The sequence below is a fragment of the Hylobates moloch genome, unplaced genomic scaffold, assembly GCF_009828535.3.
Source record: "Hylobates moloch isolate HMO894 unplaced genomic scaffold, HMol_V3 SCAFFOLD_4, whole genome shotgun sequence".
NCBI classification, from domain to species: domain Eukaryota; kingdom Metazoa; phylum Chordata; class Mammalia; order Primates; family Hylobatidae; genus Hylobates; species Hylobates moloch.
The window spans coordinates 5,916,498-5,936,606 of NW_026652279.1; the positions used below are offsets into that span (position 1 = coordinate 5,916,498).

Genomic DNA, 20,109 nt, shown 5'->3' on the forward strand with positions numbered 1-20,109 from the left:
CTAAGGTGGGTGGGTCACGTGAACCCAGGAGTTTGAGACCAGCTTGGACAATATAGTGAGAATCTGTCACTACGAAAAATTTTTAAAAATTAGCTGGGTATGGCGATGTGTTGCCTGTAGTCCCAGCTACTCGGGAGGCTGACATAGAAGAATTGCTTAAGCCTGGGAGGTCAAGGCTACAGTGAACTGTGATCAAGCCACTGCACTCCAGCCTGGATGACAGGGCAAGACGCTGTCACAGAAAAGAAAAAAAAAGAAAAATGGATTTTTAATTCCGAGTCAATATAGGCAAATTTTTGTCTCATAATTCTTACTAATAATGGAAAATAAAAACATTTGTCACAGCATAGCAATTCTGCAAAGAAATTTCTCCCATGACTTGCCAGATGAAATTAGAGGAAGCATTTATAGGTATTATGACACTTTTAATATGACTACAACTGAGCTAATTTTAAACTTTCATTTTTAAAGATAAAAATTATTATTAAAATTACAAAAATGTAACATCATTAAGGTATGATTCATGCAAAGTGTCATGTTTCTGAACTAAAATAAATGGATAAGGATGGAGCTGAACAAGTATTACACATATAATGAAATACTTAAGAAAATTACAAGTGATTCAGCCTTAGCTTAATTTTTAAAAAGATTATAAATTCTTTATGCAAGACAATCTTTTTTATTTTTTTTTAGACAGAATTTCACTCTTGTTGCCCAGGCTGGAGTGCAATGGCGCAACCTTGGCTCACCACAACCTTCGCCTCCTGGGTTCAAGTGATTCTCCTGCCTCAGCCTCCTGAGTAGCTGGGATTATAGGCATGTGCCACCACACCAGGCTAATTTTATATTTTTTTTTAGTAGAGACGGGGTTGGTCAGGCTGGTCGCGAACTCCTGACCTCAGGTGATCTGCCCGCCTCAGCCTTCCAAAGTGCTGGGATTACAGGTGTGAGCCACCGTGCCTGGCCTATGCAAGACAATCTTAACAAACTATTTACTTCAAACAACTCTTCACTTTATCAATACATTTTTTTCTATTGAAAATGATTCCTAAAGAACAAAACAGTAGAGAAAACAGATCAACAAAACATTTGAGAACCATATTCCTCACATATTAAGGAGAGATATAGAAAGTAATGTGCATTATTTTACTTTGTATCTTATAATTACCTCTCATACCAGCAACTTTTAACAGCCTGGAACCTCTCTCCACAATAAGCATACACCACTAACATTTTGCACGTAATTTCACAGGCTCATGGTCCTCCTAAAGCCTCTTCCTAGACTCCGTTTTCAGAAGTGTAACCATTTCCAGAAATTGGCCCATTTTCCCATGTACATCCTAGAAATGCCAACTTCTAACAATTTTCAACTTATTTTGTAAGCCAATCAATGTTACCAGTTAAAAACTACCTAGAATATTAATGAGCACAAACATATGCAGCTTAAAAGCATGTTATTAAGCATTTTTGGATGTTGCTTCCTACCACTTAAGAATAAAAAATGCATTTTAATAAAAACAAATCTATACTGAAGTCATTTTCCTTTGTGTGAGGAAATATGAATGAAATACCATTCATACTTAAAAACAGAGTATTGTACTGCCAAAACTTTAAATATCTCAAGAGCATACCACATTTTAAACACATTATGGTCATGTAGCTATTTCAATATTCCTAGGAGTGGTGGGCAATTAGCCTGTCTATGGTTTAGGATCTGTTTCCATGCTTGCTTCCTGAGCTTCTTCTACCTCTGAGAGTTTTTCATCATCTGTAATTGAGAAGGAAACAAAAAACCTTAGTCAAGTTTGCCTATATTTTATGTTCAATGAACACATGAAAACATGTTTATCCTTTATTAGCCAATACAATTAAAGCAAAGATGGCTACTAGTTGAATCAAACTTTAAAATTTATGTGATAGATTTCACTTAAAAAAAAAAATCCGGGCAGGGTCTGGTGGCTCATGCCTGTAATCCCAGCGCTTTGGGAGGTCAAACCAGGTGGATCACCTGAGGTCAGGAATTCAAGACCAGCCTGGCCTACATGGCAAAACCCCGCCTCTACTAAAAATACTAAAATTAGCTGGGTGTGGTGGCATGCACCTGTAATTCCAGCTACTCGGGAGGCTGAGGCAGGAGAATCACTTGGGCCTGCAAGGTGAGGATTGCAGTGAGCCAAGATTGTGCCACTGCACTCCAGCCTGGGTGACAGAGCAAGACTGTCTTAAAAAAAAAAAAAAAGTGGGTCTTAGGCTATTCTTTAAAACAATCAGAAGATCAGATAACACAAAAATTTCCACTCGTTTACAGTGCATATAAAGAGCAAGTCTCCAGTTCCCCAAAGCACCCACTACTCAGTGGGTATGCAAATGTTCTTATGTACTGATTCCGTATTATTGCCTGCCTGGGTCCTGAGTTGTTACATTATAGTAATCAACTACAGTGAACCAAGAAAGATTCCAAATCTATCATCCATGAATTTTTCTTAATTTAAACCACTATGTCGATCTTTAATCCTGTATTACTACAAATTAAGACTTTTCTACATATATTCAAGAAAGTTGAACATGAGTACCTTCTAACGTCATCCAGCCAGCTATACTGTTCAGAAGTTGAAGGTATACTCTCTCTCCAAGATGTATATTTCAAAAGGTACATCCCTGGGTCATTTAAAAAATCTTCATAAACATTTATTTTGAGACTATTTCTACTTACTTTCCAATGTTTGCTGAAGTTCATGGATGGTACTAAGAAGAACGTGAAACTGTTTCCGTCTCAATTCCAGCTGTGTTAACAAGAAAAAAATTTATACAAATGACCTGTATATATAGATATATAGACAGACAGATAGATCACAAAGGCTAAATATATATACAAATACCTTATCTTCAACACTTTCTTTAATGTGTGAAAGATGCTCTAATTCTTTTCCCAGAGCCTCTAGTTCCCTGGAAATAATAAAACAGTGTTACATTTTGCTGAATGGGGGAAAAGAGTTTACAATTAATACCTAACTTTTAAGTTACTAGATAGGATTTTTAAAATAAAAAATAGGCTTATAAGGAGTTATAACACTCTGTTATCGTGAAACTTTTAAAGCTGAGGATGATTTCTTCTTAACTTCTAAATATGGACTTACTTTCATTAAAATTACATTTTTGGATGCATTTTTAAAGTACAGAAAAATACAGATAATAGAATAACAAGACCCAAGAAATGATACATATTGTGAAGTTTAACTTCAAGGGTTTTTTTTTTTTTTGGTAAAATAAATAAAATATTGCCAATTAACTCGAAATACCCTTTGAATCTTACCCCTAGTCCTCTATCCTGGGCCTTTTTATCTCCTCTACCTCCCACTCAGGCAACTACTATATCATTCGAATTCTTTTTTATGCATATACTTGTATCCCTGAATAATACACAGTATTGGTATATAATATTTGAAAGGGGGTTCTAACTTTTATAAATGGTTATTATTCTGTATGTGTTTCAGGAATTTAAATATAATTTAAAATTTATTATGTGTCTTTTCACGGATTACGTTTTGAGAGCTGTGTTTTAAAAGGGTATAACTATTCTTTTTAACTGAAATTCAGTATTTTAATATATGAAGACCATATTCTATTTATCCATTGTGCTATTGAGGCATATTACATGCAATTTATTTTAGACATATAGCTGGTAAGGTTAGCGGAAAATAAAATCTAACAGAGAAGTATGGGAAAATATAATATTGAATATCTGACCCCTCCTTTTGAAACATATTTCTTTCTGCAAAAATGAAATGCCTAGGGTAGTTTATGAGCATTTATGTATAAAGGTTAGTTCCTTTCAAAGCAAAGCTCTACACTAACTTACTTTAATGTCTCATGCCTGTCTGGATGGTGCTGAATCACTTTTGCCAAAGCATCATATTCTGAAACACATAAAAATATTTATCAAACTAAGGATTTTTTGAATGTCAATTATCAAAACAAAATGTGTAATATCACAAACCTCTCCTAATCACTTTCCTAGTACATCAAGAAATGAAATCACTGAAAGATGAGTATTGCCAGTTTCAGTTAACTGAGTTACAATGATACATAACATCCAAAGTGTTCCAAACAGGGGTTTTAGCTCCCACTTTTTTCCATTTATATGTCCTGGACAGAAAATAAGAGTCAGCATAAGCATAAGCAAATTTAAGTTATTATTGATTATCAAATAGACTGATACTGAGAAGGATCTTACTCACTAGTTGTCCAAAAAATAAAATAAAATAAAATAAAATAAAATAAAATAAAATAAAATAAAATAAAATAAAATAAGTGAATATATCCTACCATTAATTTGAGTTGTTAGTCAACAGCAAATTACACTTCTCACTCATTCTAAAAGTTAAGATTTCAGAAACTTGGAAATAACTTAAAATTCAGGTTCTATTTTCTGCTCCACTGAGACCTCCAAGATAAGTCATGTAACTCCTGTTAAGCTTTCTTCTGCAGTGATGAGTGGCAGGATTTACTTAAAAGCCTCATTAACCAATGAAAACACTGCAAAATATTTTCAGATGACTTTAGAACTGATACTAACTTGGTATGTGTTACTGTAAATAGGGCACCAAAACTTCACCATACATATTTTAAACTGAAAAAAAAAAAAAAACTTGTAAAAAGAGGAAATTAAGCTTCATCTTAATTAGTTCATTAAAAAGTGAAAATTCATTGTTTTAGAACTGAGCATATTAATTCAAAGTATGATTCCTTTGAATACAAATTTTTTGAATTACAAAATAATACATGCCCTATGTAAAACAAAATAAAATAAAACAAAAACAAAGAAAAGAACCTAAGCCATAAAAACCCACAACTTCAAAATAACCATTAACATTTTCTATTTTTTTTCTAGTTTTTCATATCAATGTAATACATTATATTTTTTATTTTTACTTTTCTTCAATTTACATTATAAGAAGAGCAGTGCCTCTAACATTAAAAATTATCTTGAAATAGTATTTAGGAACTACATAAGGACATACTCTAACTTAAAAAAAAGAGATTATAACAAAACTCAACTTTAACCTTCTTATTAGATATTCTAGGCAGTCTAGAAATGTTTGCTTGCTTTGTACTTAATGAAAACTCAGAGTTTAAATTCTTTTCCATTTTATTTTTTGGAAAGTAGCTCTATTAAACAAACAAACAAAAAACCCAAACCATAAATCTAGTATATTTATGTAAATCGCCTCTGCTGATTAACCATAACATTATTTAGGCAGAAGGGTCCAAGATGGTAAAAATTTAATACTTAAGAAATACTGGGATAAGAAAAAAAAGAAAAACAGAAAAGAAATACTTGGATAATCAATGTAATCCAGCAAAAACATTCTTTTCAACACAGACTTCCTTCTCTATTTTAAAGAATAATATAGTTTTAAGGAATTAAAATTTGGATCTTTTTTTTTCATCCATGTTGATTCAGGCTGCAGATTTTACCTCACAACATTAAAAACTGCATGAAAACTGTAGTCAGTAATAATGTATTTGCACATTAAATCCCTCAAAACCCTTACCTTGGCGATTTTTTCGTATTCGTTTTGCTTGAAGAATTTGCTTTTTGCATTCAGCAATTTTTTCATGTGCTCCAGCTATGCTACATTCTATATGAGAAGGTTTTTTAAAAGATAGTTGTAACAAAATCAATAATCCATTTTTAATTTTAAAATGCATTTATAAATTAACCTCTATTGGTAACAAAATAGACACTAGTATTTAAAAAAAAAGCTGTAACCCAAAGTACTATATCATGTTAGAATACACATTTTTTATAGCTAACATTTACTGTATTCTTTCCATTAATACAGTAATTGTTATTATTCTTTTACCACCAAAGAAAATTGTTAGCAGGTATTGTTTCCTTTAGATCATAAAAAGTAAAATTACAGATAGAAACATTAAGATTCTTTACCTATTTCCTTGTAAATTTTTTCATAATTTTCCATTTCTCTGAGATTCATATCATATACTAGCAAAGTTTTGCCCATTGAAAATTCACACTGAGACAGCGTGCTCAGCATACGTTGGTACTGGCTATATCTAATGAAAAAGAGAGAAAACCAAAATAAAGATATTTGTGCATCGACAAAAGGGGCCTGTTATAATACAGACAAATATTTGCTAATTAAATTATACCAAGTTCTGAGAGAATCATTTGCTTATTTAAAATAATTTAGAATACCTGTCCCTTAAGTTTTCTTTTTATCGAATGTAGTATTCTTGAATTTAATTACTTTAGTTACAAATGCAAAGATGGGATTGTTGTTCTTATCAATGCACATTTTATTCAAACAATTATTTGAATTTTGTTTAAAAGACTTTAAAAAAAACTTTAAGATGTTTTTTTAACTTCACAATTCTGTTCCCACAATTTTTTCACTCTATAAAATTATTTATATGGAAAGCAAATTCAAATGAGGAAAAGTTTACTATGGTAAAAAGTAAATAAATATAGTTGGGCGTGGTAGCTCATGCCTGTAATTCTGGAATTTTGGGAAGCCAAGGTGGGCAGATCACTTAAGGCTAGGAGTTCGACACCTGCCTGGCCAACATGGTGAAACTCCATCTCTACTAAAATAACAAAAATTAGTCAGGCATGGTGTTGCATGCCTATAACCCCAGCTACTCGGGAGGTTGAGGCACGAGTACTGCTTGAACCTGGGGGGCAGAGGTTGCAGTGAGCCAAGATTTTGCCATTGCACTCCAGCCTGAGCAACAGAATAAGACTCTGTCTCAAAAAAAAAAAAAAAAAAGATAGAATAAGACTCTGTCTCAAAAAAAAAAAAAAAAAGATTAGATATACGTGTGTGTGTGTGTGTGTATGTGTGTGTATCAGGTTGGTGCAAAAGTAATCGTGGTTTCTGCCATTTCTGCCATTAAAGTTAATGGCAGGAACCATGATTAATTTTGCACCAACTTAATATATACACACATAGCATCAGCCTTTTATTAGCAAAGGAGAAAATTCCATTTAGATATTTTATCTTATTAAACACTTATGTCCTAAAAGTAACCAAACTAATGAGTCTGAATTTAATCTTCATTTCTCCTTACCAATCTGCCTTCTCCACGTTTTAATAAACATATGAGAGGCCTTTGAAGAGAAGGCCAAGAAAATCTTAATTAAGAGTTGACTAACTGGACATTTAAGGTGAGTGAAAATTTGATCTATTCACAGGACCTTAATATAGGGCCTAAAATCACATTAGGATACTAGTATGGAAACAACAGTGAAATGAAATACCCCTCTTCCTGGGACCCAGAGTTGCACCATTTAATGAAACTCTTCACTAGCAGATTAATTCTCCGATCATCTCCAGCACCATCTCCATCAATGAGGAGACGCTTCCGTATAACTTCGTCTGCAGGAAAGAAGGGCAATGTTACTATCTGGCTCCTGGTAACTTTCAAGTACAAATAACTAGTATCACTGTTCATTTGTTTATTCAAAAGAAAATTATTGAAACGTAAATGTATTTAATGCCACTGAACTGTACACTTAAAAATAGCTAGCTAAAAAGGTAAATTTTATGTTATGCATAGTTTGTTTTGCATATAATAAAAAATATTTATATACTAAAGAAAAAAGAAAGTGATTGAATGACTATTGTGTGTCAGGTACTGTTCTAGGGGCTGGAGTAATAGCAGTGAAAAGACGTCCTTACAGAGTTGGCAGTCTACTGGGTTGTCGAGTGGAAATAATTTTCAGGTACAATCAAGGAAATAAGCCAATAATTCATAGAGAACCTTTTGTGAAATAAGCTGCCCAGACAGACAGAAGTCCAAATGTTCGTCTCTGGCTGTTGAGAAGCACTGATAAAAGGAATAGACGGGAAATATTTAAAAGATGTAGTGGTAAACTAGGAAAAAAGAATGAGATCAGTCAGGGAAAAAGGAATGGATTTGTTAGATAAACATATAATTTAAGGCTGGGTGTGGTGGCTAAGGGAGTATCGCTTGAGCCCAGGAGTTTGAGACCAGCCTGACCAACACAGTGAGACTCTGACTCTACAAAAAATAAAAATCAGCTGGGTGTGGTGGCATGTGCCTATTAGTCCCAGTAACTTGGGAGGCTGAGGTAGGAGGACCACTTGAGCCTGGGGGATCAAGGCTGCAGTGAGCCATGATCTCACCACTGGACTCCAGTGCCTATTGGCAACAAAGCGAGATGCTGTCTCCAAAGAAAAAAATAAACAACAAAAAAGTATAGATGACAATGATGGCCAACAAGTGGGGTCCAAATCTGTCTGCCTGGCAGTCCTGAGCTAGTATTCTTTCCGGACAAAATGATGCTGGATCATAACAAGAGCAAGGCAAATTAAAACCACAGTAAAACGTCATTTTTCATCTATCAGATTGGCAAAAGATCTGATAAAACTGTTGGCAAGGGTGTTAGAAAACTGCACTTTTATACACTAATAAAATGCAAACTGGGAATTCTTTGTAGGGCCACTGAACAATAACAAATAAAATTAAAAACACACATACCATTCTGACCCCATAATTCCAATTCTAGAAGTTTGTCCTATAGAAGTGCACTCATGCACAAAGACAGACATAAAGGGATGTTCTTAGTGGTACTGTTTATAGTAGAAAGATTGCAAACCTATTCATCAGTAACAAACTGGTTAAATGATGAAACATTCACATAATGTAATAGTATGAGCCAAAAGAATAGTGCAGATATACTGATACCAAAAAACTTTCCTTAGATACGTTAAAATGAAAACAAAACAGGTATAGAAAAGCAAATGCAATATGTTGCCATATGTGCGGAAAAAGGAGGCTTTGCGTGTGTGTGCATGTGCATCGCACGTGCATGTGTGTATTCAGAGACTATCCTTGGACAGATCCACAAGAAACTTGTAATAGTGGTTATTTCTGGTAAGAGGGACTACAGATAGAGGTGGGAAAAGATAATTTTCCTGCATGTCTTTGTAGAATTTGGGGGGTTTTCTGTTTTGTTTTTTATAGTACGCAGTAATTATTTTTTAAAATAAATTTTAAAGTGTGAATAATTCCTGGAGAGCCTCATGCTGAATCAACAGCAAAATCTTTAAACAATAGTTCCTGTGTGTAGGCAGAAGTATTTTTGAGCGCAGGTGCAGCGGAGATAAACTTTGGAAGGCAGATGGCTCCAGTTTTAAAATATATTCTGTGATAACATCAGATAAACATTTTTAGAATTGGGTTTGCTTCTCAGAGTCATGGCTTTGACAGACTGCTCAAGCTACATATTCATCAAGTGTTTTAATTTTATATTTTAAAAATACAAACTAATGATTTCAGTTTTTAACCACCAACATTATCTGAAGAGACTGAGACAAATAAAACATAGTCCTTGAAGACATTAAAATGCAGAAAATAAATACTAATAGAATTTTCTTACTACAAATGTTTTAAGTTTATTAAAAAGAAGCATCTAGTGGGTAAATCTGGTGGCACTGATGGTATTCAACAGATCCTTTGCTAGTCTTATCTGTGTTCTTCTCAAGTCTCCAAGAAATACCATTTTTTTCCTACATGCCTGGATCTCCAACCGTATTGAAGACTGGGGATTGTAAATACATTCAACTAACAGAAAAACAACATCTAAGCCAACCTGGGGAGTGAGTGCCCTGAATGAGAGGAAAGAATATTAACAGATCTAAGAGAGATTAAAGTTTGATGCTGCGGTTTGAATGTCCCCTCCAAAACTCACGTTGAAATTTAACAGCCATTGAAATGACCTGAATAGACACTTCTCAAAAGAAGACATACAAATGGCCAACAGGTATATGAAAAAATTCTCAACATCACTAATCAGGGAAATGCAAATCAAAACCGCAGTGAGATACTGGCTCACCCCACTGAGAGAGGCTATTATCAAAAAGACATAAAATAGCAAGTGTTGGTGAGGATGTGGAGAAAGCAGAACCCTTATACACTACTGGTGGGAATGTAAATTAGTACAGGTATTATGGAAAACAAAATGGAGAGTCCTCAAAAAACTGAAAATATGAGCTGGAGAATTCACAACCTAAGTGTCCATTGATCAATGAGTGAATAAAGAAATTGTGGTATCTATACACCATGGAATACTACTCAGCCATAAAAAGGAATGAAATAGTGTCTTCTGCAGCAACTTGGATGGAGCTGGAGGCCATTATTCTAAGTGAAGTAACTCAGGAATGGAAAATCAAATACCATATGTTCTCACTTATAAGTGGAAGCTAAGCTATGAGGACACAAAAACATACAGAGTGACAAAATGGACTCTGGAGATTCAGAAGATGGAGGCTGGGAGAGGGGTGAGGGAAAAAAACTACATTGGATACATTGGGTATAAGTACACACTTGTGTAGTATACTACACGGGTGACAGGTGCACTAAAATATCAGAATTCACCATTGATCTGGCTCCGTCACCCAGGCTGGAATGCAGTGGCATGATCTCGGCTCACTGCAACCTCCACCTGCTGGGTTCAAGCCAGCCTCCCACCTCAGCCTCCCAAGTAGCTGTGACTACAGGTGCAGGCCATCATGCCTAGCTAATTTTTGCAATTTTTTTATAAAGACAGAGTTTCACCATGCTGCCCAGGCTGGTCTCAAACTCCGGAACTCAAGTGATCCACATGCCTCAGCCTCCCAAGTGCTGGAATTACAGGCATGAGCCTCTGTGCCTGCCCCAACCCCTCCAAAAACTGTATGTATATTTGTTTGTTTGTTTGTTTAGCGACAGGGTCTCACTCTTTCATCCAGGCTAGAGTACAGTGGCGTGATCTCGGCTTACTGCAACCTCTATCTCCTGGGTTCAAGCGATTCTCTTGCCTCAGCCTTCCGAGCAGCTGGGATTACAGGCATGTGCCACCATGCCCAGCTAATTTTGTATTTTCAGTAGAGATGGGGTTTAACCATCTTGGCCAGGCTAGTCTCAAACTTCTGACCTCAAATGATCCGCCTACCTCGGCCTCTCAAAGTGCTGGCATTATAGGCATGAGCCATTGTGCCAGCCCTCAATAATTCTTTTAAAAATAAAAATGGAACTACCATATGATCCAGCAATCCCACTACTGGTTATGTGTCCAAAGGAAATAAAATCAGTATGTCAAAGAGGTATCTGCCTTCCAACGTTTATAGCAGCCTTATTCACAATAGCCAAGGTATGGAATCAACTTGGGTGTTTACCAACAGATGAATAAATTTAAAAAAATGTGGGCCAGGCGTGGTGGCTCACACCTGTAACCCCAGCACTTTGGGAGGCCAAGGTGGGCAGATCACGAGGTCAGGAGTTCGAGACCATCCTGGCTAACACAGTGAAACTCCGTCTCTACTACAAATACAAAAAAATTAGCCAGGTGTGGTGGCTGGCGCCTGTAGTCCCAGCTACTCAGGAGGCTGAGGCAGGAGAATGGCGTGAACCTGGGAGGCAGGGCTTGCAGTGAGCCGAGATCACGCCACTGCACTCCAGCCTGGGTGACAGAGTGAGACTGTATACATATATACACATACACTTACACACACATATATACACATACACTTACACACACATATATACACATACACACACATACATAAACAATGAAATGCTATTCAACCATAAAAAGGAGGACATCCTGTCATTTCAACATGGATGAACCTGGAGAACATTATGCTAGGTGAAATAAGGCAGGCACAGTGAGATAAATAACGCATGATCACACTTACATATGGAATCTAAAAAAGGTGCTCACAGAAGTAGAGACTATAATGGTGGTTACCAAAGGCTGGGGTGGCTAGGGAGAAGGAGGTTGGGGAAATGTTGGTCAAAAGATACATACTTACAGTTAGGCAAGAGGAATAAATTTCAAGAGATCTAACTGCACAGCAAGGTGACTATAGTTAATGATGATATAGTATATACTTGAAAAATGTAAAAAGAGTGAATGTTATATGCTCTCACCACAAAAATGATAACTCTGTGAGGTAATGCATTTGTTAATTAGCTAGTTAACCATTCCACAATGTATATATACTTCAACACATCATGCTGTACATGACAAAAACACACAATGTTATCTGTCATTTTAAAATAAACACATAAAAAAGAAGGAAGTTTAATTGCCATCGTGCCAGTATTAAGAAGGGGAACCTTGAAGAGGTGACTGAAGAAGTGACTAGGTCATTAGGACTCTGCCCTGATGAACAGGCTTATGCGGCTATTGTGGAAATAGGTTAGTAATCTCGGAGTGAGCTCCTGATAAAAGGGTGAGTTCAGCTCCATTTCTTTTCTCCATCTCACACTCTCCTTTGCCATGTGATACCTTTTGCCATGTTATGACACAGCAAGAAGACCCTCGCCAGATTTGGCCCTTTGATCTTGAATTTCCCACCCTCTAGAACCATAAGTCAAATAAACTTTTATTGTTTATAAACTACCCATTCTCTGGTATTCTATTACAGCCTCCGAAAACAGAGTAAGATGGAAAATTGTACTGGCAGTGTGGCTGTTGCTATAATTCCCGAAAATGTGGAAGTGGCAAGTGTTGCCCAAGTCTAGAATCATAAAGACAATTGAGATCTTTCAATTTGTTGTAATTTTGTCTTTTGACAGATGATCACAAAAGGACCTAGAGACAGCTGACCTGAGACTCCTTGAGGAACACAGGAAAAGGTGATGCTAACCTTCTTTTCTGGGGGTGGGGGGTATTATCTCCTTCACATAGCCCTGAGGGTTAAGTCCCTCTCATATCTGAGCTCTGCTCTCTTTAAGTATTTAAGCTCGCTGATATCTTTGGCTTTGGGGGTATCAAGGTTAGTCTCTGCTGTGAGAGGACATTTGACTTTGGGGTACCTAGGGTTAGTTTGTACTGTGGCAGGGCACATGACTTCTGGGTTCATAGTGGCTGACAAGTCACTGGCAAGGACTGCATTGTTTCGGCTCCCACTCTGGTGATATCTCATGCATGATGCCATAAAAGGCTTGGGTCAAGCCCTGAAGAATGTGGCTGGACAGAAATACGGGTTGCATCCCATTGGTGACCAGCATATGGCCAGAGGGAAATGTGGGTTACACTCTCTGTGGCTATCATAAAGGGCTGCAGTAGTAAAGGTAACCAACAGCAGTCACGGTAAGTGGTTATTACCATGAGGTGGAGGGGGGCATGAACTCTGGCTTTTGGAATTCATAGGTATGTGTGTTCTTTTCTTCTTACATGCTTAGATGAGGGAGGCCTCAGGCATCTGACTGGGTCAGACAAAAAAGAAACTGAAATGTCATTGGCTAAGTTGGTCAAGGCGATCTCAAAGCCAAAGCCATTTTGGCTTTGGAAGACCCAATATCCAATATAAAATGGTTTCTTCAATTTCTAAAGATTTCAGTACCCTGCCTTCTGGCCAATCTGCCTTTTTTGTGTATAAGGTTTCTGGTTCTGGAAGCTACAAATATTTACAAATGGCAAAATCTTACAAAAGATAATTCAGAATTATGATGCCATTACATGGAATGTTCCAGATGAAAAAGACTATTCATCTAAGAAGTGCACTCGAACCCCAAGCCTCCCAAATTATGCAGACAGAACAAAATTCTTATTGGCATTCAGAAGCCTCAAAGAGACAGTGCTCTAAAATCACCTTTTAAAAAGATTCACTGTAAACAGCTAATGAAAAGCTGGAAATGGAAGATATTCCCTTACCAAGGATGGTAAAACTGATGTAACTCCTACTGCCTCTCTCTCCCTTACTTTGCCTGAATATTTACAATCTACTACTAAATATTCAGTCTGCTTTGTCTGAATTGCCTTTCTTCCCTGAAAAAAAGCAGTTAAACAGATTCCTTATAAGAGAATCATCTGAAAAATCAGGAGAAAATTCCCAAGTGACTTGCACTCCCTGGACAAAAATGGACTTCGGGGCCACAGTTCAAGATTTTCCTAAACCTAGAGAAGAATTTCACAAGTTTTCTGAAGAATTCAGGGTCTTACTAGTAACCTTATTAAAATTTTTATTTTTTAAGATGGAGTTTCCCTCTTGTTGCCCAGGCTGGAGTGCAAGGGCGCAACCTTGGCTCACCACAACCTTCGCCTCCTGGGTTCAAGCTATTCTCCTGCCTCAGCCTCCCAAGTAGCTGGGATTACAGGCACCCACCACCACGTCCGGCTAATTTTTTTGTAGTGTTAGTAGAAACGCGGTTTCACCATGTTGGCCAGGCTGGTTCTCAAACTCCTGACCTCAGGTGATCCAACCACCTCGGCCTCCTAAAGTGCGGGGATTATAGGCATGAGCCACCATGCCTGGCCTTACTGGTAATTTATAACCCCAGTATATTTGATCTGTACCAACTAGTACATGTGTTGGTATACTCTAGGGAGCCCCATATGGATGAAAGAGGCAGAATGGTAGTCTCCTGAGAATTCTATCAAGTACCCAACAAGTCCCGTCCGATCTACTTATGGGTCATGCAAAACCCAAAAGACTGCAAATTACCTTTTGAAAAGCCATTCCCCAAGTATTTCAGCTCCATGACAACCAGCAACCTAGAATGACATTTGGGCCTGTCCTATGGTGCTTCCCCAAACAAGCAATCCCTAAAACAGCAGTTTCCAAAAATTCACTGCCATTTGTGCAAACAACCAGGACATTGGAAAAAGGACTGCTAAAAAAAATTTCTAGGAAAGCCCCTAAAATCAGGCTTCCCACCCACCCCGTGATAAAAAAAAGTTCCTATAAATCTGGTATGTATTGGTATAAATGCTATCAGTCATAATTTTGGTTGAAAAATAACCAAATTTCCTTGTCAATTTCATCATTATTATAATGAACTCTCATCAGGTTTTAACCATGGCCATTTTAAGTCATGTTGTCCACAGTTAATTGTTTTGGTTCTAATGCCTTTTATGAAAGCTCTCTGCAAGCAATTATAATCCTGAAGTGCTGTGTCTCCAAAAAGCTACATCAGAAGAATGAAAAGAAGGCCGGGTGCAGTGGCTCACGCCTGTAATCCCAGCACTTTGGGAGGCAGAGGCGAGCGGATCACTTGAGGTCAGGAGTTGAGACCAGGCTGGCCAACAAGGCGAAATCCTGTTTCTACCAAAAATATAAAAATTAGCCTGGTGTGGGGTTGCATGCCTGTAATCCCAGCTACTCAGGAGGCTGAGGAAGGAGAACTGCTTGAACCCAGGAGGCAGAGGTTGCAGTAAGCCAAGATCGTGCAACTGCACTCCAGTCTGGACAACAGAGTGAGACTCTGTCTCAAAAAACAAACAAACAAAAAACAAACTCTGACATAACTTTTAGTTTATACCATTGGACAAAATTTCCAAAAGTTTAATGAAGAAACTGTAAACCAAAAATAAAATTCTAAGCCCTCCAGCCAAATGAATGGACACCCATTCAACAGGCCAAGGGCTTTCCTAAGTAAACCTGAAAAACTAGTTTAGGCTATGATGGGAATGGGGGTAGGGTCAGAATGCCTAATTACACCCTCCTTCTAGAATTCAGGCACAACTGACCAGCATGAACATTAAAACAGAGATCTTAAGACTGACCAAACAGACTCTTTGTACCAATAAGATACATCACATGACAGCAGATATTGAAATAAATTGAAGTATTTTACTCCGAAATATATTCCTTTGATGTATTTAAAAATGGCCCTGCAAAGTTGTCTCATAAATCTACATTCTGTGGAGAATCCCCTTCCCTTTCCAGGTCTTTTCCTGATCCAGGAGAGATTAAGAGTCTGGCACCTTTTTAAGTCTGATAAGAAATATTTACTATCTATTCTCTGTGAAGCATGCTAGCTGGAGGTTTCATCTGTGTAAGAACCTTGGCCTCCACAACCCCTTATTTCAACCCAGAAATTCCTTTCTATTGATTCCAAGTCTTTAGATAATAACTTAACCAATTACCAATCAGAAAATCGACTCCACCTATGAGCTGGAAGTCCTCCCCGTCCCCCACCTTCGAGTTGTCCTGCCTTTCTGTACTGAACCAATATACATCTTACATCTTACGTGTATTCATTGATGTCTGCCTGTAATTTCTGTCCCCCTAAAATGTATAAAATCAGCTGTAATTCAACCACCTTCGGCACATCTCAGGACCTCCTGATGCTGTGTCCTGGGCATGTCTTTAACCTTGGCAAAATAAACTCCTAAATTGATTAAGACTTGTCTCAGATACTTTTTGGTCCACAAATTTGATGGGTTTGTAAAACTGCTAACCAAGATCAAACAGAGCACAAAGTAATTACACGAGACTGATCGAACTGATAAATAAAAACTATGGGTTTTCATGGCTTCTTTATTTGAAATATTGCTGGTTTTATTATTTTGTTTCACAGATTTAAGGAAACTTCTTTTTTTAAAAGCTATCTATAGCTTACAGCAATTTGGTAAAGCATACTTTTATGAATAAATATAGAAACATTTGCTTTTCCTTTCTACCTGATGATACTTCCAGAATTTGGAAACTATTTGTTAGTACCGTTATTTTTATGGCAATTTGGTTGTCTGTATAAGTTCAATAAACTGTTCTCTTTAACAGGATACAAATGGAAACACTGGTTATATTATCAAGGCTCTGACAGGAATACCGTATTTGAAAATGTTCTTAGAATGCCTAGCTTCACCTGGGCATGGTGGCTCACACCTGTAATCCCAGCACTTTGGAGGCCAAGGCAGGTGGATCATCTGAGGTCAGGAGTTCGACACCAGCCTGGCCAACATGGTGAAACCCTGTCTCTCCTAAAAATATAAAAAATTGGCCGGGTGTGGTGGCATGAGCCTGTAATCCTAACTGCTTGGGAGGCTGAGGCAGGACAATTGCTTGAACCAAGGAGGTGGAGGTTGCAGTGGGCCGAGACTGCGTCACTGCCCCCTAGCCTGGGAGACAGAGTGAGACACCATCTCAAGAAAACAAGAATGCCTAGCTTCAAGGATTCTCAGCCTTATAATAAATGAGTAAAGGTTGTCACTTCCTGGCAGGCCCATGAACCTCAAGGTACTAGATACAGCAGGCAAAGTCTGATGTGTGTCTTCATTTGGCTTCCTAACACTGAGAGGTTTCTAAAAGTCTAATCTGAGATTCCTTGTCAAAGTTTGCAGCAAAGCAAATTTAAAAGACGGGCATGTAGTTATTCTTGCTGCACTTTTATAAATAATCAGGCAAATTGGTCTGTGATTATCTTTTGTAGAAATGACGGTGAATGCAGAGAAAAAAATTACGTTAAAAAAAAGTTATAGTGGCCTTGTTATTAGGTTGTAGCCTGGCTCATTGTTTTTGCTTTTTTTTTTTCTTTTTCTCCTTTTTATTAGTAGACTAGACTGGATTCTGAATTCTTCTAGTTTTCTCTAATATCTGGCTAAGACTCTCAAATAACAAAAACAGCTGTTTCTCAAGCCCTATAAGCCAAAGCTGGACAACTCAATGTAAATTTCAAGGGAGATGTCTCATATCTGATACATGTGCCACATAGAGAATTCACCAGAATGCCTGATGTCACACCAGAGACAATCAAACTGCAAATCAGGATGAGAAGTTGTCGACTTCATGCTGTGGACAACTTTTCCCAAGATCATTGGAGTAAGACTCCCCATCATAAGAAGACTCTTACTCTTCTTAATTATCCCTATTTATGCCTACTTCTTTCCCTTGACAAGATAATGCTATACAGTTTCACAATCAGTAGTTCCTAGAAGTAATTTGGGACTGCCGGCTTTTATTTATTTATTTACTTAGAGATGGAGTTTCACTCCCATTGCCCAGGCTAGAGTGCGGTGGTGTGATCTCAGCTCACTGAAACCTCTGCCTCCCGGGTTCAAGCAATAACCCTGTCTCAGCCTCGCAAGTAGCTGGGATTACAGGCACGTACCACCACACCCAGCTAATGTTTCTATTTTTAGGAGAGACAGGGTTTCACCATTTTGGCCAGGCTGGTCTCAAACTCCTGACCTCAAATTATCCACCCACCTTGGACTCCCAAAGTGTTGGGATTATAGGCGTAAGCCATTGCACCTGACCTCTGCTTTAATTTAAGATAGTCATGGGAGGCTAGATATCAACTAACTAAACAGGGATCAATCTGTGCAACTGATATTTCTTGTTGCACATAAACACATTGGGTACTGTAGAGCAGATTACTTTGTTAAAACATGTAGACTCCTCATCTAGCTATTTGATTTTAGTTGGTTTGGCTCATGGGGATGCTGGCTAAGGAGAAAGCTCCAAACTCTTCATGTTTTCCACCTGCTAATCACAACAGTAGTCCCCCTGGTGTACTGTGTCTTCTCAAAAAGGTTTAAATGTTTCCAGAGAGCCATGTGTCAAGCATCAAATGGTATGTCTCTAGCTGGAACAACAAAAACTCAAACAAACTTATAATAATGGGGAGGACACAATAAGCTATAAACATATGCTGAGACTAGAAACTCAAAATGATGGCAACTGAGAGTAGTACCGATGACCTAAGTTTTGGTTACACTCTCACCTATACAACAACCTAATCAAAAGGGAAAACTGTCAAATAAAAATTACAGGAGGCCATTGTTTTGGACTAAGTTCTTGTACTATGTCCCAATGGACCAGACTAAAAATCAAAATGGAGTCACCCATGCTAAAGTTCCATGTCACCAAACCTAGACTAAGTTGTTACCCAACCTTCTAAGAGATCAGAAGAGAATGATAACAGCTAATTTCCCAAAGAGGCCAGTTTAAATCTTCAGTGGGCATAATAATGAAGTTCCTTCTACTTTAGTCCTTGCTTCTCCACAAAAAAGGTAGGCTGAAATAACCTCATGTTAACTAATCAGTTATTTTTCTATTGTTGGCCTCTCTGTCCCCACCTTACAAAAAGAGTAGCTTTGAAATGATTAATATGCTGTCTGTTCTGTGCTTCTACTTTCTTTAGCCCTTCTCTGTATATAAAGCCGGCCTCTGCTCCTCAGCTCACTGGAACACTTATTCTATTTTATGGAATGATGTGTGGTCCAATTCTAGAATCGAGAATAAAGCCAATAGAGATCTTTAAACTAAAAAATAACCTTCAAGGCTGTCCCTCCCACCACAGACCCAGGCCCAGAACTCTAGGCAGGCAGAATGGTTTTGGAGGACTGACCTAGGGTGCCCTCCACAGGTTTGCTGCCCAGAGCTACCTTGGGTCTCTGTTCCCTGCATTCTGGCACAGTGCTCCTCAGCTACCGCAGCTGTAGTTCAAGAAGGCCCAAGTGCAGCTTGACTTACTACTTGGTAAGATACAGCCATAAAACTTGGCAGCATCTACATGACGCTACTTCTGCAGGCATGCAGAATGCAAGTTGTTCTCTGACCTTCCAAGAGATCCACCTAGATTTCAAAGGATGTTGTGGACAGCCTAGAAGCCCAGACAGAGACCCGTCAAAGTGGCACAAGGAGTCCCTACTAGTGCAGTGCTGAGCAGTATAGATACCCTGGAAGGATATACAAAAAACTAATAAAAGGGGTTACACCAAGAGAGAAGGCAGTATAAGTGGGGTGGATGGGGAACAGACTGGAAGATTGGAGATTATCTTTTTATATTATTTGATTTTTGAACCATGTGAGTACTCAAAACTTGTTAGCTGTTGTTAAAAAAGAAAGCTGAAGTCCTTTCCTTCTTCTCACCTCAGGCAGGGAGAAAGCTGTGCTCTAGCAGAGACTGGGTGGAGAATGAAAGGCTGAATCTGGGGCATGAGTGTGTTAGAACACTAGGGAGGCTGGATGAGTGAAGACAAATAGCAGGACCCAAAGATATACAAGCAGTTGGGGGTCAGATTTTGGGAGTCCACACCAGTAAATACTATACTTGTACACCTTGCTGGTAGGAAACTAGGAGTTGCTAAATATTCATGGGCCAGAATTTTTAGGAGGAGGTACAAACTGGATTGTAACTGGGAAAAGCCCAGAGGCAGGGAGGTTAGTTAGGAGGCTACCAAAGCATACACAGTTAGGAGCTAACATGGCCTGAACTAAAAAGGAGAGATGAGAATCACAGGTCCTGGCCGGGCACGGTGGCTCATGCCTGTAATCCCAGCACTTTGAGAGGCCAAGGTGGGCAGATCACTTGAGGTCAGGAGTTCGAGACCAGCCTGGCCAAAAT

General features: G+C 38.0%; 1 protein-coding gene across 4 annotated transcripts in view; it reads right to left on the bottom strand.

Moving 5' to 3' along the window:
• THOC7 (THO complex subunit 7) overlaps positions 1–20,109 on the bottom strand; it is a 64,934-nt gene that overhangs the window by 34,569 nt on the left and 10,256 nt on the right. For 3 of the 4 annotated variants that reach the window (XR_004247611.2, XR_004247610.2, XR_009213038.1), the window contains exons 2-8: positions 7,283–7,400; positions 5,951–6,078; positions 5,556–5,642; positions 3,860–3,917; positions 2,880–2,946; positions 2,714–2,783; positions 1,632–1,768 (exon numbers count right to left, since the gene is read on the bottom strand). Coding sequence is in view for 1 of the 4 variants with exons in the window: in XM_032149433.2 (XP_032005324.1) it covers positions 1,701–1,768; positions 2,714–2,783; positions 2,880–2,946; positions 3,860–3,917; positions 5,556–5,642; positions 5,951–6,078; positions 7,283–7,400 (596 nt within the window). In the remaining 3 variants the exon portion in view is untranslated. Of the gene's footprint in view, positions 1–515; positions 1,769–2,713; positions 2,784–2,879; positions 2,947–3,859; positions 3,918–5,555; positions 5,643–5,950; positions 6,079–7,282; positions 7,401–20,109 lie in introns of those variants that run through there. The other variant, XM_032149433.2, reaches the window with a different exon arrangement.